Below are 27,999 nucleotides of genomic sequence, written 5' to 3' on the forward strand. Positions count from 1 at the left end.
ACCACTTGTCTTGTGATGCTTAAAAATGTGCAGGGAAAAAAAGTTAAGCTAATGTCACATGGGTGAGGCACTTCTCCCTAAGTTACCTGTCCATCTGCATATCGATGCGTGAATGTGTTCTCGTGCTCAGCCTTTAGAAGGGCCAGTATGACAGGAAAAGCAGTTTATAGATACAATTTACCTGCTCTGTTATGCAGTATGTGTTTTTATACACAAGTCATCATGAAACACTGTCAACCACCACAGTCTGAATAACTGTAGACTCCATAGTAATAAAAAGAAATCAGTTTAAGTGTGTTTTCAAAGCCATTCATTTAAACTGCGACAGCATTTTTGAAAACACATTTGGATGACAGAAACTTGATCTGAAAAGCTTTTTGGGTTTTTAACTACAGATAAGCTACAATCTATCCCTCATCCTCCAACAGGAGTTTCCCTGAAAACATCTGAACATTAAGGGTGAATTCACATCAGCCCTGCTTTTCCTCTGAAAACCATCTGCACTTTATTTGCCTAGATAGTTCAATTGAAAAACAGGAAGTGAGCTCTTCTGCAGGACATTCTGGGTAAATACAACCAAAACATGTGTCTAATGCTAGTGGGAGAAATGGCTCACACAGAGGCCATTGTTGAAAAACCATAGACAAAGAAATCCTGCAAATGCATCTTTGTTTACATTTGGTGAAGAAGGGCATTGCTCTGGGTGCCTTGCTTAGAGTTTTTTTGTTGTTTTTTTCAGTGGTTCTTGGTGCAGTGCCACCACAGGCAAGGAGGGAAACAGGATTTTCAAAGGGTTGGTTCATTTGACACAGTGAGTGCAATGTGAAAGAAAGCCAAGTTAATCGAACTGAATCACCGCGATTGTCAGTTGTGAAAACATCATAAAGTCCAACCATTATACAGTCATTTTTCTGTCATGCTCTTTCCTTCAGGCAGATACTAAACATACTTTACAGCTTTCATGGTAATTCTGTTTTCTTTGACTCACCAAAATCTTGCTGATATTTGAATAACATTACAACACAAACTGAGTTTATTAAATATGTTAACTCTTGTGCTCATTAGGTTTTTTTCTTAAATACATTTATTGTATGGTTGTTGTCAAAAACAAATCTTGTAATTCTAGCATCTTTGTCTTTTAGCAGTTAGGGTTAATCTGGCAGTGTTTCTCATATTGCCAGGACTAACTGTTCAATTATTAAAGAGGGAAAATCACACCATAAAGGGATGCTATATGCACAGGGGAACTTTGGATATTAAGTGTGCTCTACAGGGGAATATTAAATCTTGCACTGTTACTGTATTAAAAAACTGAAGAGAAGAGATTAGGAAAGGATGAGAAAAAGGTAAATGCGCTTAAAAAACCCTCACAGTTTCAGGAGAGAGATACTCAGAGGAAGAACGGAATGGATGAGAGGGAGGGGCCCAAAGGAGTGAGAGGAATAGAGACGGAGATCACAGGTCCCTCTTGATTCATCCTGATTACAAGGTTAGGTTAAGGTTAAATGACACGGGCAAGTCATGCTTCTTCTTTCCCCCTGTCTCCATTTCTTTCTCTCCCCCTCTACTCATTTAAAGCGAACAGGCACTCTTATTGGTTATGTGCTTCGGCCTGAAGTTATGTGAAGCTATTGTCAGGAGCGAGGTCTTTTTTTCTTTATTTTTAATTTTTTTTTTTTTTTTACACACAGCTGCTTACTGCTAAATAGTGCCTTGTCCAGAAGGGGACAATCTGGGCCTCTAATTGCTGTCACTGAAGCCTAGATTCATTATGTGACTTTCCCATTAAAATGTGAGCATTAATTTGTATAATGAAATATCACCCTCTGCAGTGTGTTCATTAGCTCTGGCCCCACACTGTAGTGCCACAGTCGCACAATGTTAGCTACCTAGAAAACTGTGGTTAATTTTGCTAATGGATATTTTTCCACTCGATGTTCAAGAGGAAATTAATACTGTAACATTAGCTCTTTAACTTTTTGAGGAATTTAAATTCACTTCATTCCTTTCAAGCCGGTGTTAGTCACTCATTAATCTCCGCATTGCACCGTACAATGCCGCCTTGGCCAGCTCGGTAAGCAACTCTATTGTGTCAGTCACTTTGCATTAGGGTAACGAGAGCTCGCCTGTCATCTGCGAATTTCCTCGCATTGTCACCGGAGCACAGAGCAGATCTTCAGTCCCTGCAGAAGTCATCTTGTGGTGATAATGGAGCTGCTCCGATTAGCGCATAGGAATGATTTAAAGACTACATATTGGGGATGCATCAAGCTCTCCCCCCTTTGCATGTGTGGAAGAGACAGTATTAAATCTGTGCTTAAACAGGCCCCTATCCAAGGATACATTCCTTTTGAAAAGATAACATCCTCACTAAACCTTCCAAGTTTTGCAGAAGATTGGAGGACGTGGGGTGGCGGGAGAACTTTTCTGTTGTTTCACTATATGTTGAAATATGAACGAATGAATGTAAAATATACAATGGAGGAAATCAGATCAGCCTAGTGGTGTATTTCGTTAAATGTTTTGCAAAACACCAGGCCAAGGTGGAGGCCTGCACTTCCTTCATGATAAAATATGGCCCTCAGGGGTGTTCTTACTGCAGCATACTACTCAAAGCAGACATAACTCAGCTCTCTGACCTAACAGATATCAAATGGCTCCCAAAGTCATCACCAGCTACTGGAGTGCTGCTGGGATAGCACAGCCTGGTTGTGCTATTTAACTTAAGAAATCTAATTTTGTAAGTGTTACTGGATGTGTTAGCATGGTGCAGATTGAAGGTTTTCTCCTGGCCTCGGATCAATACGTGCTTTCATTGAGGAAACAAAAGGGGGCTCCCTATCATTTCAGCACCCTGACAGAAAAAGAGGAAATACAAGCAAATGAGAACAGACTTTTTTAAACTGCTAAATAGGATTTGTAATTAGGTTCGGTTACAGTTCAGGTTAATTTTTTTTTTGACCGGATCCTCCACGTTCATGGACACAGCAGGTGTTCGAGTCATTAAAAGCTGCATTTCCATCCAGTCCACAGGATTGTGTAATTTGACATTTGGAAAATAAATGTACTTAATTGAAACACTCCAATTTTGAAAAAGTTTTTGCTGCCAGAATGAGGTGGGTTTTTTTTGGCTGTCTCGTAATTATTTTATTTCACAAAACTGCTATGGATATAGTTTTTCGCATAACACAAGTTACAAGATCAACCTGATGTTGTCACTGCTGCAAAACTTATTCATGTATGATTTCAATTATATTTCTTATTTAATTGAAAAACACAATTGTGGAATTGTTCTATTTTCCAACATTGGAATATATTTCTATATTATACATAAAAAATATATATTTCTGATGGAAATGTAGCTGCAGACAAACTGTTCTAACTTGACGTACACTTTGGGCATTTTTAATCAAAGAACAATATTGTGGGACAAACACATACAAAAGTGCAAATGTTTTCTAAAGGTTTTTCTGATTTCTTAAATCAGAAAAAACTGGCATTTTAACAAGAGTGTGAACCCTTTTAGGATGCAGTATGTATTTCCATTACGAGTATTCAGTTGAACTATTAACCTTCTTAATCCTATTGAGGTGATTCAGGTAAGCTGTAGGTAAGGATCTTAATGCCTTGCTCAATAATGCTTTGACCAGGCAAATGTAGGTTACTTAGTTCTCCTCATGCAAATGAGCCTGTTTGCAAATGCCCTGCAGGATGGTCAGGTGAAGTTTCTTCAATCTGAATTTTCAAGATTATCCAATGTTTAAACTCAATTACTCAACAAAAGTACAACAAATTAAATGTTGTTCCAGCTTCTCAAATATCTTGGTTTTTTTTCTGTCCTGTGGTCTTATTGAAATTCATTCTTTGCAGTTTGAGCTTTAGTAGCATGAGTACAATGCCACAGGTGAATTGTACAGGATTTTGGCCATTTCTGTTCAAATGTTAACAGTGAAACCTGCAGGTCATTGCCTTTATGTGGCATCCTTCACCCAAAGTTTCCCCATTGGCTGAGCTGGATTTAAAAGCAACACTTTTCCAAACCACACATTCGGATGTGTCTAGCAAGGTAAATGTCGTTAACGATATATTAAAACATTCCTGTCAGATCCTAAGCCTCATCATATCATTCATGATATTCTCATACGCAGAAGTAAAGCACCTTACAAAACCCCTCCACCCTCACATTATTTATTTTCTAAATTAAAACTACAAACTTTAATTCATTTTTTGTGAGTATTAGTGGGATGTAGACGGAAAATGACATTTGGTTTTGCTTTTTTATTTCATAAAAATAAAACCAGGCATGTTTCTTTATTCATCCCACATTGAGTTGTGTCTCTATCAACTGGGTAATATCTAGAGATTAAAGTCTTTGTTAATTCTTTAGCACATGTGAATATGCTTTGATCTAAACCAGAGACACATTGTCTTGTAGTGGATTTATTTCAGCAATTCATCTTGCTGTTGTAAAAATAAATAAATAAATAAATACAAATTAAAAAAAAATAGGAGTAGTACAAACCTAACAATAGCCCTGTTAAAGTATCCTCCTATCTGAGCTTTTTTGAAACAGAATCTATTTGGACTGTGATTCCAGCTTTTCTTTAGGTAGAAGAACTTTAGTTTTATGGTTAAATCACTGGGTACTGTCCATGTAATCACTCTGAATGCAGACACAACTCCCCACAGGGACTGTGAGAATACAGAGACCTGCCTGAGACAGATTTACATTCACCAAAAATCCAAACTGGTACTGGTATGCACCCATACAAATATGAACAAGGTGACTCTGAAAGACTTTAAAAAGCTTGATGAACTGAACTGCTAATAAAATCTATTACAATTGAAATAAAAATGTCATTCTTTTTCTATATTTCTTTCTTTGTGTAAAGAAAGAAGTTGCCGACTTTTCATGGGACGGTGTATGTTAAGAGTTTTTCAAAAGATCCAAATGAATTATGTCCTTCATGTCAGAAAACAGAAACTATGTTCACATGGGTCTTGAATCTAAGTGACTCTCGCCATTGCTTATTGTGTTGGAAGATGTTTTTAAAAAATTTAGAGTTTATTTGTCTCAAGTGGCTTTTATATTTGGTGCATGCTAAAATAAGCTAACATGTGGAGATTGTTAAATGTTCTGACTGGATACGGCAAAGTTTCCATTTATATTTGTAGAAGAAGTAAGATAAATAACACTGCAGGGGAAAAAGTTGACACTATACTTACTTTGATGGTTTAAGTCAGTAAGTTTCTGCTTTTTTCAGTGATGAATAATTTGAGTTTTTCACTCTGTGATGTTTTAACAATGTTGTCTATTCTGCGGTCTATGGACAGTTACTTTTTCACTCTGTGTTTATGTGATTGTTTCTTCGGGTAAATTCTGATGTCATAATGTATATTCACTGAATGTGTTGTTAAAATCAAAATCTTTCTTTTGTTCTTTCCTTCTTCCTTTCTTTCTAGTTATTCATTACCAATAATGATTTCTTGTGTTCTCATTTGGAAAATATGCAATTGATTAATCTGCATCATATCCATCATGTAACAGGCCGTCCAATATGTGATTAGGCCAATATTCAGAACCCGATATGTCAATCTAACCCCATAAGAAATGTCAGTACAAGTAGCAAAGTAAATTTTGCATGAAGTACAATAAATGTTTAATTGTGAAGGAAAGCGATCGACGCCTGAGACGATGCTAACCATACTGACCTGTGTGTATCCGCAGGTGGACTTTGAGATGATGGGAGGTGCGGAAGGACTTCCCGCAGTAGGGGCAGTCCTTAGAGGACGATCCGATGGTCCGCTCCCTGACCTGGGATGGAGGCGGCTGCAGACTCACTGCTGCCTTCGCCAAGTCTTCCCCAGCATCTGGAGTAAACATGGAGACAGCACAGGGAAGGGAGGGTGAATGGACGGTGTGCTGAGTGCCACTTCAAACCAGCCCTCCTCACTTCACATCACTTCTTTTTGTGTCTTTGTCTGCTGTACGTACATCATTGTCCCTCCTTTACCATGCTGAACGAGCAAACGGCACAAACCCATCAAACAGACTCACGAGCCAAGCTTTTTTCCCTCCCTGACAGAACGCTGACGGTTCATAAACTTTTCTGGTTCTTTAGAAACACCGAGGCTCTGAAACGCCACCTTGGTTTAACCCAACCATCCACACACCCCCAACACTTACACCACACCCCTGTCTCCCACTGCTTTTCTTCCTTTTTTGCCCCCACAACCCTCACTATCATCATCAGTCCTATTAAGCATATGCTAAGTGGCAAAGAGAATTAAAACTGCTAAATAAGGCAGACAAAAAGAAAGCAGAATAAAAGATAGGGAGAGTGAGAGAGAGAGCGGTTTGGCTTTGTCAGCATCGCAAGATCTCCTTGCATCTCTTCCTGCGACCTGATTTTGACAGGAAGCTGTCAGAGATATGATAGGGTGATAACAGTTTTGACCCAGCCCTCCGCCACTTCCTCCGCATGCCAAAAAACGATGATGCACAGTTTAGTGCAACAGCAGTCTGTTATCAACACAATCAGCCCCCGAATAGGAATCTAAAAGATGAGTGACGACAACCTGGGAATGTGTTGACAGCAGCATAATCTGAGGTGAGGGTGTCACCGTCAGATTGTACACACTGGCCTTGTACCCACGTTAAGGAGTCTGTCATGTGCTGAATTTAAAGGGATGAGAACAAATAAAAGCAACTTAAAAAGAAAACAGGAAAACATACAAATTTGTTGTTGACATATTTCTTTGTCCTAAAGCTGTAAAATTAGAAATATATTATCTGTTTAAGTTTTGTTTAATATGTTGTGATGGAAGTCGGAATACATGAATTAAACTTGATATTGAATATTATTTTCAAAATTACAGATTTTAAAGGAACAATAAAATGTTGGACTGATATATTTTTTGGGGGGGGGCGGGATGGAATGTTTTGTGAGTTCTTTGTCTATCCGTTCATTATGTCTATGCAACTGAACTAAAACAAAAGATTTCAATGCCACTATCTCACATATAAAGATTTTGTATTTGCATTAAACAAAGTAAGAAGCCACAAAAATAATCTTTTTTTTATTATTTTTTTTATATATGATATCTAGAATATTTTATGTTTTGAAATTATTTTATTTATCTTTGCATTTATCTCTTTTGGCAGGACATGTCATATTCAAATTGGAGAAGTTTTCATACATTTCCAAAGCCTATTGTAAGCAAATGTGACATAATGGGTCCAATAAATATTATCAAGACGTGAAAAATAAATATAATTTCTTCTGATTTGATCAAGGGCTTTAATTTACCATATGTCACAGAAGTTAACAGGTTTGAATAGAAAAAAAAATGCAAATATGCCTTTATGCAAATTTTCTGAACATACAACTGAATTAAGTCATACATCAGATTGAAACATGTGAGTGACTATCCTCAGATTTTATTAAAAATACTTTGTTAAAATGGTTTTAGCAAACAGTAAAGTGGATTGTTAACAAGATGAAGAGAAAGAGAAAGAAAACCAAACATTTCAGAGGAATCAAATCTTAAAACAGTTTGTTCAATGTATTCATGGTAAAGCTGATTTTGTGGTCGCTTATTTTTTGCTTGAGTTTTTCCTGACTTTTGTATTCAAAAGAAGATTGATGACGAACTTTTAAACTATGCTGATGCTTTCAGTACTGTACTTATGGGACACACCAAGCAGTAATAAAATGTATTTATTTCCATATCTGCTAAAGGATTTGGGGTATATGTAAGGAAACGGCAACAAAACCAAAAAAAAAAGGGAGGAGGGGAGAAAGAAAAAAAAAGAATCAAAATCGAACACAATGAGAAGTTTTTTGAACAGACGCCCACACTTTTCTTTTCTGTCGCTCCCCACCCGCTTTTCACCCTCATCTATCGCAGAGTCAAATAAGGTTTACAGAATAGAAAGACCCAAGTCAGCAAGTCTTCTTCCACGCTGACACTAAACACATAACTCCATCCACCCAGGCTGCTGTCAGGCTGAACACCACTTATCACGACTGAAAGTGAAAGACGGCCTAAATATAAATGTGTGACAATGCACAGATACTAAATACCAGCTGCTTCTGTTTGGCTTGTGTGGCGTATTTGTGTACAATGAACAGACTGTAAAAGCACATGTAAAAACACGGATTAAGATTTAAATCTTATTTTCAGGGGACATTGGAGTCTGTCCGTTATTTTCAGCTTTATGAAAATGCCAAATATAATTTTCTCATGCTTTTTCTTTTTTAATGTATTGATCATAAATGTGTTGACTTTGTAAACAGAAGAAACAAAAACTTATGTGGCTGAAAGATATTGAAGTAAAAAAATTCTGTTAGAATAACTGGACCGCACTCAGACAGTTAATAATATCCACTGATTGATTAATTGATTGATTGACTGATGTGTGGCACTGTGCTAATTATAAATCTAAGTGGACAGAGATCACATATGGAGTTCCTCAAGGCAACATTTTCAGATGTATTGTATTTTAGCTCTGTATGGTTCCCTGGTTCAGATCATGCACTGCACATCTGACCATATGAATCCTGCTGAGACATAACTTTATACTTCTACATCTCTCTGTACTAAAACTTAGTTTGTTTAGTTTGAATGTTCCTCTGCTCTGGAAACAACTACCTACCAGTATGAGCTTTAAACATGTCTAAATGGAAATGGCTGTTAATACATGAGCATTATTACCTGTGGTCAATTAGAACAAAAAAACCTGTATTTATTTCTTACAAAGGGTCATTCCTTCTTTAAATTATTTTTTTAATTGTCTTTTTAATTTCATTCTCTCAATATGTTTACTTACTAATGTAGTTCTCTTTAATTCTATTCCTTTATTTTGCTACACAGATAAGTGTATGATTCCCATAAACCACACCGGAAAATCTGAAAATATTTAACATATGACCATATTGCCCACATCCTCGTGTAATAACAGCCATTTCCATTTAGACATGTTTAGAGCAGCGGCTGTACATAAACAAATAATTAAATAAGAACAAATACAATTCCCCCAGTGCTCCGTCCAGGACTCCACCATACTGTAGCCATAGACGCCTCTAAGAAACATATTTTGAATGGTCTACTGTACAGATCCCTTTCTGGCAACAGTTCCCAGCATCGTGTAACAGACACTGGCCCACCTGCCCATCCCAGATGGGGTTTAAAATTAAAAAATCCAAAACACAGATTAGAAGCAGGGGCACACTGGACCACACACACACGCATACAAGCATGCATGCACACCATGCACATACACACACGCACGCACACGCATACAAGCATGCATGCACACCATGCACACACACACACACACACAAGCGCTTCTCTCTCTCTCTGTTTCTGTCACAAACACACAGACAAGCATGTCCTTGTGTGTCAGGGTTAATAGTGCTCCTGTAAGAGGAAGACACACTACTGAGAGGATGAGAGTGTGCTCTCCTGGCATATAACAGCCCTTCAATAATAAATGAGCTTCACACATAACCACACATCCTCACACACGCACACCCATCCACACACACACTAATTCTACAAGAGAAAAAAAAGAATGAGCAACACAAGTTTGGTTGCACTTCCTTTTGGTGAGTGTGTGAGCGCGCACTCAAGACGTGAGCGCCCATCATTCCTGGGCAGTAAGCCGGCCGTCCGGCATGCACGTCTTTAATCAGTTGACTGATCCGTAGCTTTAACGTGGCCGTTCCAATTACTGTAAAAGTCATCCTGCTCCATATAACCACAAATATTGACACTTTATTGCACAACACTTTTATGACATTTTGAAGGTCACACTGTATATTAGGCATCATCGTTCACAGCGGGGTGTGTGATGCAGGGAGAGAGAGCGTCAAATCTGTTGACACCCAGCTGTAACTACTCTGATTATTGATTTTCACTTGCTTTCTCCTCCCTTTATTTATGCAAAGGTTTGCTGCAGCAGACACAACATTACAGTGACTGTCACCAGCGAGAGGGGCCCACCATTCTGCTCTTTAATTTTACATTGCTCACTTTGGAAAACCTCATACGCTTTACTTTTCTCAACCTGTATATTAAAAAGAAAGAAATAAAAAAAAGTAGTGTGACACCATTAAAATACAAAGAGACAGGTTAACAACTTTAACTCCCGCAAGACAAATGATCAAATAGACTTTGGGTGTTAAAAGTGTGGCCCTGGTGCCAATTGAGGGCCCTGATTGCAACCCAAAACTAAAACGAATTCATCCTCCCAGCAGAGCTACTTGACGTAGATTTTTTTTTTTTTTTGCTTTTTATTGGGGAAGAAAAATGGAAGATAAGTGGAAATATTATTAAAATACAAAATATTTATTTATCAAATAACCAAGTTTTTGCATTTTCTTGCAAAGACAGTTGAAAAAATAGATTAACCCAAATCCCAAAGTTATTACGTTGAAATGACTGCATTTTTGCTAACACCTGATAAATATTTCTTTTAACAGGCCAAGCCACCAAAATCTTTAAAATATTTCAATACAATGTCTCTTTCTAACCCTGAAGTCCTTCCGGCCCCCTGAAACAGACCATGAATTTAACTTTATGTATTTATATTTTTAAAATCAGCATCTATAAGTTCTCACTCATCGAAATCTCTTTAAAATTTCCAAATGTCAAAACGTCTTGCTGAGTAGCTGTTATGTATGTCAGTCAGGGCTTTTTTAAGCCTTTGCTTCAACAAAAGACCACATCTCGATGAAAAACAGAAAATATAAAACATGTCTTTAAATTTAATATTGAAGCCGTTTTCTTCACAAAAAAAGCTTAAACCCATTGAATGCGTTTTTATTTATTATCTATAAAGCACTCTCTTCCCTCTACCACAGGAAGAAGAAAAAGAAGCAAAAAAAAAAAAAAAAAAAAAAAACATGACAAATGCCAAACTGTGACTGTGCTAGTACAAGAGTAGCACAGAGGGGGGAACAAAAATGAAAAAAAAATATACATGTATAATTTAGCTGTATCTGATCTGAGACCAGCTCCTCTCCCCTCTGTCTTTACCAGTGTCACGGCGTCGTAATGGAACATGCCAGAACAAAGGCTCTGAGATCAGATTGGAGCAGAGTTGAGCAGGCCATCTGGGAGGCAGGCTGAGTATCAGTCACTCTGCCTGCTGTCTGCTGCACTCACACTCGTGAACACACACTTCCCCTCTGACTAAACGGGCTGGAGCGAGAGTGCAAAACAGGAGCGTGCGCACGGAACACCTCGCTCCCCGCTGACCTCGCGTCGCCGGAATCTCAGAGGCTTCGCCTGGCAGCTGACTGACTGACGCACGCTTTAATCGACGCGGATCTTCACGCGCGTTCCTGTTCCTGCGGGCTGGGCCGGGCTGCCTCCTCCTTTTTTTTTCCAGCAGCCACACCCAGTTCCCATTAACAGAATACATGAGAAAAAAACAAAACAAAAACCAAAAAACCAACAACAACAGAACATCAACAAAAATCTGAAATGCAACCCACAGCACTGAGTGCGTGCGTGGTGCCAGGGATGCAGGTCGGTTGGTGGCGGCCAATGGCAGGGCGGGGTTGCCAGTTCCTTAATGGTGCTCTTTCAATCACACTTTGCACTCTAAACACTCTGTGGTTTTGATTAGCGTGATATCACTTTCAGGAAATAAAACATGGGGGTAAAAAGCACATCAGTCATAAAAACACAAGATGTTTTTGCTTTTTGCTCGGCCATTATTCTAATGTGTCACATGACTCCGGTCGGAGCCCATCGCCTTTCTCTGCAGCCAAATAAGTGATTGGGGAGGGTGGGACGCGGGGGTAGGGAGGTAAGAGTGTGTGTTTGCGTGTGTTTGTGCGTGCACAGTGGAAGGGTGGCGGAAACAGTTTGAAAAGGGGGAAAAGATATTAAGAGAGATTGGGAGAGCGGGAGGGTGCTAGGGGAGAGAGAAAGAGTAAAATGTGATGACATCATTTGAAAGGCATTAGGCTTTTAAAAATGTGCCCGGAGGGACTTGATTTCCTTACACCAGAGCAACAAAACACCATCCGGCCTGATGCTTGCTTGTGCTCCCTCTCTCTCTCTCTCTTTCTCTCTTTCTCCTCCGCCACACACACAAACACACACACGCACACCTCCCAGCACCCCTTCCCTTCATTCTGTTTCTTTTTTTTTTTTTTTTGATTTGGACCGGTGCCATCTTTGTGAGCGTCTGGTTCATGCAAGTTAATCAATTTGAGGTTTAGTTACACTGCTGATGCTAGCATTCCAGCCACTGCGAGAACACAATCTGAACTTGCAGAATTTATTAACCAAACACCAATTATCATTAAACACCACTGCATTATCCCCCTTCCTTTTACCACCTGACAAAGACTACTAAATGAAATTTTAGATTAAAGTTACTCTCTTGATTTATGGGTACCGAGAAGGCCCTAATGTGAGGGTCTCCGTAATGTGCAGATGCAACTTTATTTATTTCATTATTTCATTTATTTCTTTATTCTCTATAGGAATTCTCCAGGGGATTAAACAAGTCTCAGAGGTATAACTACAGCAAGCGGGTCTAAATGAAGAACAGCATCACAAGAAGAGAAAAAAAAAATAATTAATTAAAAATGGTGGGGTAAGGGAGGCAACAACCACAAAAGAGCATTTATGCTCTAAATTATATCCCGCCTCACCTCATACTTGTTGTTTCCTTACTGACCCTTCCTGGCAGCAGAAGTAAGACCAAGTAAAACACGAGAGCCAAAAAAAAAAAAAAAAAAAAAATGGAAAAAAGAGACAAAAATAAGGCGAACGCCAGTTTTTGTTTACCCCCGCAATGTTTGTGAGATTAAAACAGCAGCAGAATGTGTTTCATATAAGGCGGTGGGGTAAACAGGGGCACCAGATGTTCTTTGATGTTAATAATGGCATTTATTATTAATATTAATTAGACCGCATTCAGCAATACATTTGGGCCATTTCCAAGTCAATTAAGCAAAATGGCATTCGGGAGATGTTGAAACGACATTTTAAGGCAGGTGTTCAGCGGTCCCCCTAATAAAACATTTCTGCAGCTCCTGAAAAAAAAAGAAAGAAAAACAGCCCATTTCCAAGATGGATTTTTATTTTATTTTATTTTTTTCTTTGTTTACTCTTCAGCAGCATTTCTCTCTTCTCTCATGAACACTTGCAGCTGTATATCCAAAAGAACATATTGAAGGTCGCAGCTCGACGCAGAATGCTTTATCTAATTAAAGTATATAATATCTGCTGATTGTGATGATGGAACACACAAGCAGTGCACACGAAAAGCTACAGCGGAGAGGATGAGAGGAGAAGAATTCCTTCAAGATTAAGAGCTTCAAGCAGAATTCTTAAGGCAAAACCAAACAAGTTCACCTTAGCAGAGAGATTTTTTTACAGAGCTCCTTAATGGTTCAATCTGTGCAGCTAAGCTAACTAAGATGCAGAGATTTATCACTGCTTGTAGATACCAGTTCTACCAAATCTAATTAGACAACACAAGCCAGAGGCCTCACACCAGGGGATGTCTTTTCTTCACAATCAAAAATAATCCTTGGCAATACGGCTAAAAAAAACACACACACCAAAGCTCCATTCAGTTTCATCTAGACCTCTGAATAGGTGCCTGCCACACCTCTCAGATTGTGTGTGCCTACATCAATGTGTGTGCGTGCAAGTGTGTGTGTGCTGCTTTTGGCAACAGGCCCCTATTTTTTTATTTTTTTTTTAGCTGGTGGAGGCAGCAGCCTTACAATGGTACATTAACAATCTGTGCGTTCATTTATCAGTGTGTGCGATTTGGACTCTCCGTTCATGGCGCACTGCACTTTTCATGGCTGAAAATTAATGAACAAGCCTCCCCTCGCAACAAACATGCACCTGTGCTGCAGAGATGCTAATCACAAACATTTATATTTATTAGTGAACACCCGCACTAAAGGCTGCAGTTGTAAATGGGGAGGGAGAGAAAGAGAGGATGGATGCTGAAGAAAGAAATGCAGGGATTATCAGTTCTCCTTTTTCAGTTTTAAATGGATCGTAAAGGGCAGAGAGGTTGCCCGCAACAGCTTTAGAGCCGCACTTGCTTTGTAAAAAAAAAAAAAAGAACAGGAATAATTCTAGCCTGGAAACTGGCGGAAATTGTGAAGTGAGCGTTTTTTTTCTTCTTCTTCTTCTTCTTTTTTCTTTTAAATATGCATGCTTTTCTCCACTCCTCTCTTGCCACTTCTCTCTTCACCCACCATCACCAACACCACCACCCCCCGGCTGACAGAAGGTGGCTCTCTCCTTCAGTTAAAGGGCTATGCCTCTGCCCAGCTAGGAGAAGAGGAATGGTGCCATAAGTTTCTCCCTGGCACTGGCCCACCTTTGTTTTCCACCCCTACTCAAGTCTGTTTCAGGCTTCAAAGAGCATTGGAAAAAGAAACACACATACACACAGAGTCACACATCCATGCTCATAGAAACGTCTGAGAGAGCACTGATGTCTCACTAACTTTATCATTCTAGCAGGGTGATCATAGCCCCTTTGAGAGGCTGTGGATGATGCTTGAGGGTCTGTGAGCGTTGGAGTGCTTGTGAGGTACTTACTTGTTTGTATGTGTGTGCATTGTCCACCACTGCTTGCATGTATGCATGAGACCAAGAGCAGGCAGATGGGGACAGAGGTAGGTGTCTTTTAGGACATGAAGACAAAAGCAATTACTAATGTGTGTGTGTGTGTATGTGTGTTTGCACACAAACCCACACACAGTTGGTGTTGTGCGCATTTGTGTGTGTAATGCTATAATAATCAGGGTGTATATTCATCATGTCCCCTCTCAGTCTGTGTTGGCAGGAAGTGGTGTGGTTACCATTAGTGAAGGATGACTAGCCTGCTGCCTCGCTTACCAGGGTACGGCTGGATTGCTGTTTGCAGTGTCGTGCCAGGAGAGGAGAGCATTCGGGATGAGAAAAGTTAAAAGCATAAACAGAAAGAGCAAGGAAGGGAAGAAACCCTTTGAGAGGACGTATGGCATTACAAGGATGTTTAAGAAGGAAAAACAGAACAAAAATATGAAAGAGCAGTGAGGACCTCCGAACATGCGATGGAGAAGTTTAAGAAATAGGAACCACCACCCCCCTCCCAAAAAAAAACAGAGCAGTCCGCACACCTACAAATGACAAGCACCCTGTTGCACTGTCTCTTTAACGCTGAATAAAACAGAACTCCTCCCTTAGCAGCCATTGATTTCCTATTCATTCCTGAGCGTGCTAACTCAACAGCAAGCACAATAGGCCAATCATCAAACTCAGCTACAGTCCCACCATTTCTATCCCACCCTTAATCCATCTGGCACTGGTCAGAGTCTATACTGTACAGGGCATCAATGCTCTGCACACCACAGCCATTAGTGGTGTTACTCTCGGTCAATGAAAATGAATCAATTAGGCCTCATTAAGGATGCATATTAAGGTGGAGTAATTATCTGGTGAGGGATGTAGCTACAGCAATCGATAACTCGGGAGCATAAATGCACTCTTAAAGATATATATTACTACAGGAGATGAAGACTTTTTACAAGGTCTCTTCGGAAGGGAATTCCACGGTGGGTAAATCCGTGTCATGGATACACACACTGCGTGATTGTTTGTGTGTGTGAGTCAGACGGCCTGCAGCCCAGTCCGGCTGTAAATCCACAGACCCGGGACGTGTCCTGTTTCCTCTGCTATGAGCTTGCCCAGTGTCTCAGAAAATGAAGTGAGACAATTTATGTTGGGCCTGGAAGCATCCCTCCACCGGTGTGTATGACTCAATCGCCACATACTCACACACACACAGCCACACAGACACACACGCACACACACACACACACACACAGAGAGGAACACCACTGCTAAGTGTACCAGTGGTGCAAAAATAAGGCTTATATTCTTTTAATGCTTAAATGCATTAGGCTCCTGATTAAGTTATACTGGAGCAACTGTGTCAATCTTTCAAAAACTGTCATACCTCTCAAACCTTTTCACATAATGTCACTTTTCAACCAAATATTTTGGGGAGATTTTATGTGCTACAATACAAAGTAGTGTCTTATCACTGTAAACAAAACTCTAAGACATCTGAATAGTGTGGCATGCATTTATGTGGTCTTTGGGAGTGTGTCTCTACCAGCTGTGTACATCTGAAGACTGAAATGTTTGACCATTCTTCTGTCAAATTTGATTAAGAAGATTTGTGAACAAAACATTCTAGTCTTGCCACAAATCTTTTGTTTAATTTAGGTCTGGACTTGACTAGGCTATTCTAACGCATGGATTTGATTTGGTCGTAGCCATTCTATTTGTAGAGCTTTGGGTTATTGTTCTGCTAGAAGAGGAAACGCCACCTCACACCCAACATGTATGGAAAAGGGCCGAAGCAATATAACCTTTATTCTGAAGGGGTACCGTGTGACTAAATTAGCAGTTTGGTACAATTAAATAAAATATCCCTTAAGGCATGTGGACTTCCCTCTATAATGGAACTGAAAGCTCAACTGACCCCAAACGTCATAGATAGAAGTTTCCACCCCGAAATCGAACATGTAGAGTGAAGAAGTATTTGATAAATTTTACTTTAGTGGCAATTTGCTAGTTTCACCTATTTTTAATTTTTTTTATGTATAGCTATTGTCTGTTGTAATGTCGATCCAAAACTTTGCCCATGTCTCACCAAGTGATTATGATTGTTGTCACGCTCTCTTGGGAACTCAAATACACTTTTATATAATTTTCTTTTAGATGGTACAAATTTCCTCACACTGTCTTGTTACATGACACTGTATACAATTGACATTTTTATTTGGTCACACTTGTCAGAGGGAAGGTGCTGAAGTAGAGGTGTTACACTCAGAATTACCATGCTAGAGAGTTCAATCACCGTCCCCCTACCTACTCCAGCTAGCAAGCACGGAAGGTTCTGGTATTGTCACATAGATTGCACAAAGCAACAGGGAGTCAATGTGTTATTTCATTTTCTAATATGAATTTGAAATTTTAGTACACACAGCCACAAAATGTAGCAAAATTTCATGCCGTTGATTGTTTCATGAGATGATGTCAGCCTTCGTTTTTAGCAAAGGAAGCTGCGTTTTTAAATGCTACTCTCTAATTCACTGACTACCCAAAACACACACGTGCATGCACAAAGTAACACACACACACACACACAATCCCATGCATAACGCCTATTAAAGAGCACGCTTTGTCCCAGTCGCATAATTTTAATTTGTTATGAAGGTCATTGACAGCAAGTAATAATCACCATTGGGGATCTAACAATTTGCCATTTTGGAACATTGAGGCACTGATGACTCAACTATTAATAGACTCAAGCCCCCCCACCCCACTTTCACCCTACTGCCTACATCCCCTGTCTTTGTAAATGGATAAAATGCACAATATATTTTACAAGGAAACAATACACAAACACCAGAACATTTAGAGAACATTTAATTCATCCCACATAGTGTCTGCTGTCTCTCAAATTTGTACAAATGCCAACAGGATACTAAAAAAACTGTCCAGAACCTAAAACACAACCTTACGGAACCAGCTGCGAGTCTTGGGCTGCCAATCACCAAAACCCACTCCCCCACTGCCACACACACACACAGCCACACACACACACCCTACCATCACCATCCTTCAGAAACAAAGGTCCAGAAAGACACAATGACAAGTTTTATTTTAGCCCAACTCATTTACTCTGTGCTCCAATATCACCCAAGCCCCCTCCGACGAATGCGTCTAGCATTTGTCGCCAAACAAACAAGTCCAAGCTTAAGTTATTTTTATCAAGTGTATGAGCGTTTGTTCTTGTTAGGAGTTTGTCAGTGTTTGGGGCGAATGAAATTGGAGCAGGAATCCTTTATCTTATGGAGGCTCAACAACTCAAGACTAATTGCAAATTAATCTGGATCAGGATATCTGCACTGAGAAGGGCTCAATGAGAACTCGTGGCGAGTTAGACGAACTAGTTGTTATGTATTTATGGCAGAGCGTTGTGCATGCAGAAGCAGAGGAAGGCCGGAGATGGAGGCAGCCAAAACCCAAAAGACAGAGTAGCACATAATTGCCTGCTTTTCTACATCCAAGCAGCCATATCAAGGCTGGAGGATTGTGGATATTAATAATTTATCATCAGCTTGATAGCACAGAGCATGATGAAGTTTTTATTGGTGGAAGTTTGGTGTGACTGTTTTAGGTTACTCCTTGTGGGTTGAACACAATCTCTGCACTTGTGGAGAAGGTCGAGTGTCTTTTTGTTATGCACTAAATACTACAAGGCTGAAATAAATAACTTTCTTCATCAAGACCTGATGATTTCAGCATAACAAGAAGTAAGGGTGAGATCTTCTATAGGAATCAACATGCTAGCAATACAAGTAGGAGCCCATAGTATGGCACTTCTGCATGTTTTGAGACAGGGTGCTATCTTCCAGTCTTATATCTTTTTGCTGTGGTTATGGAAAGCATGACTACTATCAGAAGTGATTTCCAACACTTGATAGTGAAATGATCTCTGGAATGGACTGAAAATCTGACTTGAGACCATGCTGGATGGTAGTTAAGTTCCTGCTGAGGAAATGGGCTTTGATTTGCTGTCTGGTAGCCAGGGTATGTCGCTCTCAATTACTCACTCTGTCTCTACAGCTAGTGTACTCTGTTCTCCCCCAAGTCCTATGGTGGGGAACCTCTGGGCACCTTGACTGTCGTTTAACTGCTTGTGGCATGAAGCAGCTGAGGAAATTGGTCATTAAATCCAACGAGCTAGGACCAAACCCCCAGTGCCCCAGATCTGTTACCAATCAGATAGCCCTCTTTTACAGCGGTGACGGAAAGGAATCTAACACAGCCTGAAGCACACATTAGGTCGCCGCAGCTCAACGCCGCTATTAGCAGTTACTGTAACAATGGCTGAGAAATTTATTCAACTTTAAACATATCTCAGCAGCTGGAGCAGTCCTGTCCCCAGAGAGTGTGGATAATTTCTTCCTCACTAGTTTCAAACACAGCTCCTAAATATACCGTAATGCACCTGTAAAGAATGTAGGCTATACAGAGCTGAAATAAATTGGCATTACATTAGACTTATACACTAGTAATATCTACTGAACCACATTTAAAAATGATAAAGTTACCATTTAGATTCCAGAACAGAGCATGAAATGCAGGAAGACATGGTCAGTAAGGATGTCACCCTGGTTAATTGTTGTAATCGCTCAATTTATCTCTTGAAGCTTCTCAGCAAAGACAATTTAACCATTGATGAGAATTGTGTAAAGTTACCAAATTTTATTTGTCTACAGGCTGATATATTTCTGCAATAAAGTTTTAGTTGTTTTACTTCAAAAACAAAAAACTTGTTTGGTGTTAAGAAACACTAACAGTGGTTTTGTTTGGTCCACTTTAATTGAACTCTAGTTCATTTGCCTAGAACGTCTAGTTTGTGTGGGGAGGTGTGAATGCATACTCAAATTCTCAAAACATCAAACTGTGGTTTGCTATCAAATGGAGAGATGACTGGTGAGATCTGAATGCTGTGTAAATTCCAACGAGACTCGACACCGCTCCGAAAGCAGGAGGGGGACTACAGCGCAAGGCATTCTGGGTAAATAAAACCAAAACAAACGCGTGTGTCTATTGAATTTTTGTGCATGTTTCATGTAGAAGGAAGTTGTGCTCAGTGTCTGCTTCAGAGGTTCTTCAGTAGGTGAACAAGGTTTTTCAAATGGTTTGGTAGGTTTAAACACAGTGCAGCTGGAAAGTGATGCACACTGGATGAAAATGCTACAAATTTAGCAATTCTGGTCCCCAACTGTACAAAGTCTACCAGACTATCAGGGGTGAAACATCCTAAATGACCAGCTGATCTGTCAAAGGTGCATCACTGCCCTTTGCTCATTGATTGTTGGAGATGAAGACCGGCTCTCCAACAGCCCTGACGGCTCATCTGGGTATAGAAAATGGATAGGTAGGTGGAATTTAGAGGTAAAGTGAGTTGTGAGTTAATGTGGACAGAGGTATTAAAGTCACTGTTAACAAAAAGCAATTGGAACTGCGGTCAGCAAGGTGATGAGATATGTAATGTAAAGAGTGGAGATAATGCATGACTGAAACCTGATTGAATTGCATCAAAGCGTCTGCTGTCATCATATTTTAATGATCTGCTTAATATATGTTTTTCAAATTCTCCCACACGAAAAGGACAGTGAAGTCCACACAGGCGGGCACACACCTCTCTAAGGGTACTATCAGAATTGTGACCAAAGTGAGTCATTAAAAATGATGGAAAAAGCAGAATATTTTTACTAACATAGGGAATGAGTTGGAGAGAGAGAAATATTTAGTTTAACATGGCAACATTATATATATATATATATATATATATATATATATATATATATATATATATATATATATATATATATATATATATATATATATATATATATATATATATATATATATATAGCTGACTGGAGAGCTCAATACATAAGGCATCAGTATATCACCCGAGAGGGCAGGGTTCGATCCAGTCTGGGTCCTTAGGCAAGACCCTTCAAGCTACTGCCTACCTCATACCATGAGAGATACTAAGTTGCATAACATGCCGGCTCAGACGTCGCCCGGCCAAACAAGGTCTGCGTCAGGTGTTGGGGAACCAGAGCACCTTGATGACAAATGGGCTACTGGAACAAGACGGAAATGGGCGAGAGATGAAAATGTGGATCTGTTGGAATGCTACTACTCAAGTAACCCTAGTCAGAGGGGTTACATGCAAAGACTGGGGAAGGAATGGTTACTTCGACATCCCCAGTCAACACTAAGCGCTAAACAACTAGTAGCTCAGTGTTCCAACATCCGCAAACGGCAACTGCTATCACAACTTGAGATTGACGAGATACAACACAAATGCTACGGCAAAAGGGAGGAACCCGGATGTCAGGACTGTGGGGACTTAACTACAAGTCCCCACCCAGTGAGGGGATACACGGCCCCAATGAGCGAAACAGAGCTGAACGAGACAGCTGCTGACCTGAGAGAGAGAATCATGACCCGAATGACAACCAGGCCTCCCCGGCGCCAATTACAACGGCTGAGTGAAGTACCATCTGAAAGTCTCATTGAGAATGTGAATGCAGCATTGAGAACGATCCCTACCAACACCATAACAGAAACCAATGAGCTGATCTACAACTCAGCATCAGTGATCCTTGAGATACTTGGCTATAAGAGCAACCATGAGACCCAATACCCACCATGGAAAAGACGGTTAGAGGCTAAAATCAAGGTAACAAGGAGGGAAGTGAGCCAACTGTCAGAGCTCCACAAGGGTGCAATGAAAAGACCAGTACCCAGAAAGTACAGGCAGATGCCCATACCTGAAGCACTCGAGACTGCCAAACAGAGGCTCCAAGCCTTGTCCAGCCGCCTAAAGAGATACACAAGGGAGAATGAATCCAGAAGGATTAACCGGCTCTTCTCCACTCAACCAGCTAAGGTGTACTCTCAATGGCAGGGTAACAATAACAAACAGAGCAGACCCACCAAGGCTGGAGACGGAACAATACTGGAAAGGGCATATGGGAAAGGGAGGCGTCCCACAACAGCAATGCACAGTGGGATCTCTCTACGAGAGGACCACAGCAACCTCCCTGAGCAAGCCCGGTAACCATCACTGTGACAGATGTCCAAGAAAGAGTCTCAGGTATGAAAAACTGGACAGCACCAGGGCCTGACATGATCCATGCCTACTGGCTAAAGAAACTCACTGCTCTCCATGAGCGAATGGCAGCCCAAATGAACCAGCTGCTACAAAGTGGGACTCACCCTGAATGGTTAACTGAAGGGCGGACAATCCTAATCCAGAAGGATCCATCAAAGGGTCCAGTCCCACCCAACTACCGACCAATAACCTGCCTCTCCACAACCTGGAAGCTCATGTCAGGCATCATAGCGGCCAAGATAAGCAAACACATGGATAAACACATGAGCACGGCACAGAAGGGTATCGGTGTAAATAGCAGAGGAGCCAAACACCAACTCCTCGTAGACCGCACAGTTGCCCGAGACTGCAAAACCCGACACACCAACCTGTGCATGGCTTGGATTGATTACAAGAAAGCCTATGACTCAATGCCGCATACTTGGATCATTGAATGCTTAGAGATGTATAACATCAACAGGACTCTGAGAGCCTTCATTGCAAACTCGATGAGGCTGTGGAAAACCACCCTTGAAGCCAACTGCAAACCACTTGCACAAGTGTCCATCAAATGTGGCATATACCAAGGAGATGCTCTGTCCCCGCTACTGTTCTGCATAGGCCTGAACCCCCTCAGCCAAGTTATCAACAAGACTGGCTACGGATACAGACTCAAAAATGGGGCCAATATCAGTCACCTACTCTACATGGATGACATCAAGCTGTACGCCAAGTGTGAGCGAGACATCAACTCACTGATCCACACCACCAGGATCTACAGCACTGACATTGGGATGTCATTCGGACTAGAGAAATGTGGTCGGCTGGTCACAAAGAGGGGGAAGGTCATCCACACAGAAGGGGTCTCACTCCCAGAAGGAACAATAGCAGACATAGAGGACAGTTACAAGTACCTAGGTATACCACAAGCAAATGGCAACCTCGATGAGGTCACAAGGAAAGGAGCCACAGCTAAATACCTCCAACGAATAAGGCAAGTCCTGAGAAGCCAGCTCAATGGCAAGAACAAAATCTGTGCGATAAACAGCTATGCCTTGCCAGTAATCAGATACCCTGCTGGAATAATTAGCTGGCCAAAGGAGGAGATAAAAGCCACAGATATTAAGACCAGAAAGCTACTAACAATGCATGGAGGGTTCCATCCCAAATCCAGCACCCTGAGACTGTACACGAGCCGCAAGGACGGAGGCAGAGGACTAGTGAGTGTGAGAACCACTGTCCAGGACGAAACAACTAAGATCCATAAATACATCAGGGACAAAGCCTCAACAGACAATGTGCTCAGTGAATGTCTCAGACAACAGGGAACGGAGGTTGAGGTGCCAGAGATACCATCATGGGAGGACAAACCCCTACATGGGATGTACCACCCAGCAAAATAACCCAAGTGGCTGATATAAGTAAATCCTACCAATGGCTGGAAAAAGCTGGACTCAAGGACAGCACAGAGGCCCTCATCCTGGCCGCCCAGGAACAGGCCCTAAACACCAGAGCAATAGAGGCCCACATCTACCACACCAGACAAGACCCAAGGTGTAGGTTGTGCAAGGAGGCCCCTGAGACAGTCCAGCACATCACAGCAGGGTGCAAGATACTGGCAGGGAAAGCGTACATGGAGCGACTAACCAAGTGGCAGGCATAGTGTACAGAAATATCTGTGCAGAATATGGACTGGAAACCCCGAGATCAAAGTGGGAAACACCCCCAAAGGTGGTGGAGAACGCCAGAGCTAAGATCCTGTGGGACTTCCAGATCCAGACAGACAAAATGGTAATGGCGAACCAACCAGACATTGTCGTAGTGGATAAACATCAGAGGAAAGCCGTTGTGGTAGATGTAGCAATACCAAGTGATTGCAACATCAGGAAAAAGGAGCACGAGAAACTGGAGAAATACCAGGGCCTCAGGGAGGAACTGGAGAGGGCCTGGAAGGTGAAGACCACAGTGGTGCCTGTGGTCATCGGGGCCCTCGGGGCAGTAACCCCCAAACTGGAGCAGTGGCTACAACAGATCCCAGGAACAACATCAGACATCTCAGTCCAGAAATGTGCAGTCCTTGGCACAGCCAAGATACTGCGCAGAACCCTCAAGCTCCCAGGCCTCTGGTAGAGGACCCGAGCTCAGAGGATAAGAACCACCCGCGGTGGGTGAGAAGGGAATTTTTTTTTTTTATATATTCCCTGCTCACCCACCGCAGGTGGTTCTTATCCTCTGAGCTCGGGTCCTCTACCAGAGGCCTGGGACCTTGAGAGTCCTGCGCAGTATCTTGGCTGTGCCAAGGACTGCACTTTTCTGCACTGAGATGTCTGATGTTGTTCCTGGGATCTTTACATTATTCAAGGAATGCATGAGCAGAAAACCTGTCTGGTATTTTTGGATGTTTGGATGTTTGACCTCATTTCTCCAGTTTGGGGGTGACTGCCCCGAGGGCCCCGATGACCACAGGCACCACTGTGGTCTTCACCTTCCAGGCCCTCTCCAGTTCCTCCCAGAGGCCCTGATATTTCTCCAGTTTCCCGTGCTCCTTTTTCCTGAGGAATACCAACCTTTTTCCTGGGTTGGCATTGCTACATCTACCACAACGGCTTTCTTCTGTTGTTTATCCACTACGACAATGTCTGCTTGGTTCGCCCTTACCATTTTGTCTGTCTGAATCTGGAAGTCCACAGGATCTTAGCTCTGGCGTTCTCCACCACCTTGGGGGTGTTTCCCACTTTGATCTCGGGGTTTCCAGTACATATTCTGCACAGATGTTTCTGTACACTATGCCTGCCACTTGGTTATATCGTTCCATGTACGCTTTCCCTGCCAGTATCTTGCACCCTGCTGTTATGTACTGGACTGTCTCAGGGGCCTCCTTGCACAACCTACACCTTGGGTCTTGTCTGGTGTGGTAGATCTGGGCCTCTATTGCTCTGGTGTTTAGGGCCTGGGCGGCCAGGATGAGGGCCTCTGTGCTGTCCTTGAGTCCAGCTTTTTCCAGCTATCAGTAGGATTTACTGATATCAGCCACTTGGGTTATTAAATTTAAATTATATAAATATATTAGTTAAATAAATGGCAGTTACTATATATATATATATATATATATATATATATATATATATATATATATATATATATATATATATATATATATATATATATATATATATATATATATATATATATATATATATATTAGTACATATTAGTTAAACAAATGGCAGTTACTGTAATTTAAATGTTCTAAAGGTGCGGGTGTTTTGTAGCCAAGGTCAGGGAGAATATGAGAGGGAGGGGTAATTGTATTCCTAATGGTCTGAACCTTATTAGAGAAAAATGATAAAACTTGTCTATCAACAGAGGGCTTCATGTAAAGTGGGGGAGGGCTTATCGTGTGGGAAATGATACTAGAAGAGCCCCTGTGGTCATTTTAATGTTTAACAGCATACGATGAGAAAAATTTATTTAGATTATAGTTTTTATTTCCTTTGCATTCAGAACTCTCACAGAGAAATGCTTATTAGTAAAATCAAACGCTAGCTCACTCAACGTGTGTTCTATGTTGAGATTCAATTTTTTTTTATTATTGCTGATATTTTGTTTTTCGTCAACAGGTTACATAAAATAAATTGCATCCTTAAATTCAAAATTAGAATCTGACAGGTACTTCTTGTAAAAAATAAAGGTGTCTGTATTTAGTTTGTAAAAGTTGCTTGTGGGTGTCATACATATGACAAAATTGTTTCCTATTGCTTTCTTTAGGAGATGATCTTGAAAAGATGAGCCATTTAGCAACTTCAATTACTCTATTACTCAGATATTTAATGTCTTCTCCAGATATGAGGGTAACTTGTTTACAGAATCGCCAAAAGAAGCTGAGGTTTCTCTAGTCAGTTGCTGTAAGGTTCCAGTGGTGCCCAAAGTGGGCTCTTAACGCACCTGGATCCAATGATTGCTCAGTAGAAGACTTAAGAAGAACACTGACATGCTCAAAAGTTGTTACTACCCCCAGGAAGAGAGCTAAAATGTGCAGGATGTCGGCACTCCAGGACCCACTTTGGGCACCCCTGGTTTAGACAGCAGGATGCTTTGGACAGTGGTTGGTATCAATAATGTGTTTGCAGAGGCAGCGACTAATTAAAGATACACCTCTACATTCTCATAGTTTTTTCAACAACACTTGACAGGCAAAAACAACCGATCGACCAAAAAAATGATGCTTTGAATATGAAGTCGTAAAATCTCTGTACAGTAAGAATATCTCAGAAAATATTACTTTGTGTCCATCATGAAGTACAGTATAAATTATTTCATACATTCATTCAACTTCATGGTTTGCCTTGAAGGGCTCATGGAAATTAAATATTAGGTTGTTTGGATGTATAAAATACATGGAAATGTGGATAAAAAAATGAAAAATTTTACTTGACATCAGATAAGATGGTAATTACAGAAGAAATGTAAATGAATTTACACATATTTCTACTTGCCTTCTGATGAACTGACAACCTGTCCTGGGTGAACTCCTCCTACAATCTAAAGTTAGGTCAAAAGGTCACCAAGAAACCCAGAACCCAAAGTCCATAAACTATTACAACCATTATGGAATAAAGAAGCCCCATAAAACAGATCAAGTTCATTGTGATCAAAAGCTACTGTGAGTCTGATGAGATCTCATTACATCATAAGATATCGAAATGTCTGAGTGAAATATATTAGCAGTAATTTAATCCGGTGAAGTAACTTTTTGCCAATATTATGTTCTGGTGGAATGGAAGGGCTTAAAACTCAACATCCTGTTGTGTTGATATATCAGACTCTTATTTTGAAGTAAAGTAGTTATTGATTTGTGTTGAAACTGTCAGTTACTAAAGACCGATAGAGACAACAGTCGTTCTTATTTATCATGTCACATCCTGTCAAAAGAAAACTAAAGAGCTATTTCATTGTTTTTGGTCTGAAATTCATCATCTCTTGTTCAAAATTTGATATAACATCATTGAACAATCATTGTGATTTCTAAAACGTGTATTTTTTTAAAACACCACAAGAGATTTTTTTTTTGTATCAGGACCACTTTATGATCAGACGAGCTTTAAGTGAGGTCAGCTAACCCTTTGCTCTATTGTGGATTCCTAGTTTTCCCTGAAATATTATACATTTCATGAGCTGTACATTTTGCTTCACACCACAGTCTATTAGAATAATTTCCCCATAACAAACACTGAAACAAACTAAATGATTTATTAAGGCTGAAGCACAAAATAAATAAATAAATAAAATAAAATAAATTTCTTTCCAAAAAAGAAAACCCAATTACACCAACCCTGATAACTCCCAGTTTGACAAAAGGTCTTTACTTGGATCTCTGTGACTTTCCAAGACTGACTGATCTCATCTACAAAGGAAAAGGGCAGACATTTTGCAAGAAGGTAAATACTTTAAATGCTAGCATGGGGACTGTCTTCGATTTGTCCTTTAGGAAGATGCTGCGAAGCGATACACCGTGCACTTCCGTCCTCTTCGCTCATTCATTTGCCTCACAAACTGTTTGCTCTTTTCACTGCTTCTTCTGTCGCTACAAAATGCATGGCCAGCAATATGGGGGAAAGGAAAAAAAAAAAAACTGCACACACTTGTTGCCTGGAGTTTATCTCTATATTATTCTCACCGCTCCTTTCGTTCATTTCAGAGAATAAGATAAATGAACAACGTACATTTTGTACACCTGTCCTCCCCTCCCCACCTTCATCTTTCCCTAACGATAAGGGATTTCATTAACGTGGGAACGCTTGGGCTGAAAGAAACATAATTGCTTCGGTGTTGTTGTCCTCTCTGCTGCCGACGCCCTAATTTCCTCCTCGCCTTACTCTTGACTGTTAAGTGATCATTATATCAACACAGGGGATGGGCCAAGGGTAAAATATTGACAAACTGCGGTCATGTTCGTGTGTAACGTTAAAGGGAATGTACATACTTGCTGGTGAGGAGAACCTTCTGAAGAAGAAAGAAAACACTAAGGATAAAACAGAAACATTGCGGCCATATGATCAACAACAATAAAACATTACAGGATCTATCAAGGTTTTAAAACGGGGCCCAGACTTCCCTCACCTCCCCGTTGTCCCTGACGGATAACTGTATGTAAAAGATACATAATTTCCTGACTTGCCATTTACACAGCATTGCACCTGAAAGCCAAGTGGCATAATAGACCGTTTAAAATGTCAGCAAAGTAAGAGTAAGAGTAAGTA

The 27,999-nt window shown here is 40.6% G+C and overlaps 1 protein-coding gene across 7 annotated transcripts in view; it reads right to left on the minus strand.

Annotated features, from left to right (window-relative positions):
- znf536 (zinc finger protein 536) overlaps positions 1-27,999 on the minus strand; it is a 234,300-nt gene that overhangs the window by 56,183 nt on the left and 150,118 nt on the right. For all 7 annotated transcript variants that reach the window (XM_055060098.1, XM_055060101.1, XM_055060097.1 and 4 more), the window contains one exon: positions 5,713-5,871. In XM_055060098.1, the coding sequence (XP_054916073.1) occupies positions 5,713-5,871 (159 nt within the window). The remainder of the gene's footprint in view (positions 1-5,712; positions 5,872-27,999) is intronic.

Source organism: Poeciliopsis prolifica, unplaced genomic scaffold (assembly GCF_027474105.1).
Source record: "Poeciliopsis prolifica strain line A6 unplaced genomic scaffold, Auburn_PproV2 SCAFFOLD057, whole genome shotgun sequence".
Lineage (NCBI taxonomy): Eukaryota > Metazoa > Chordata > Actinopteri > Cyprinodontiformes > Poeciliidae > Poeciliopsis > Poeciliopsis prolifica.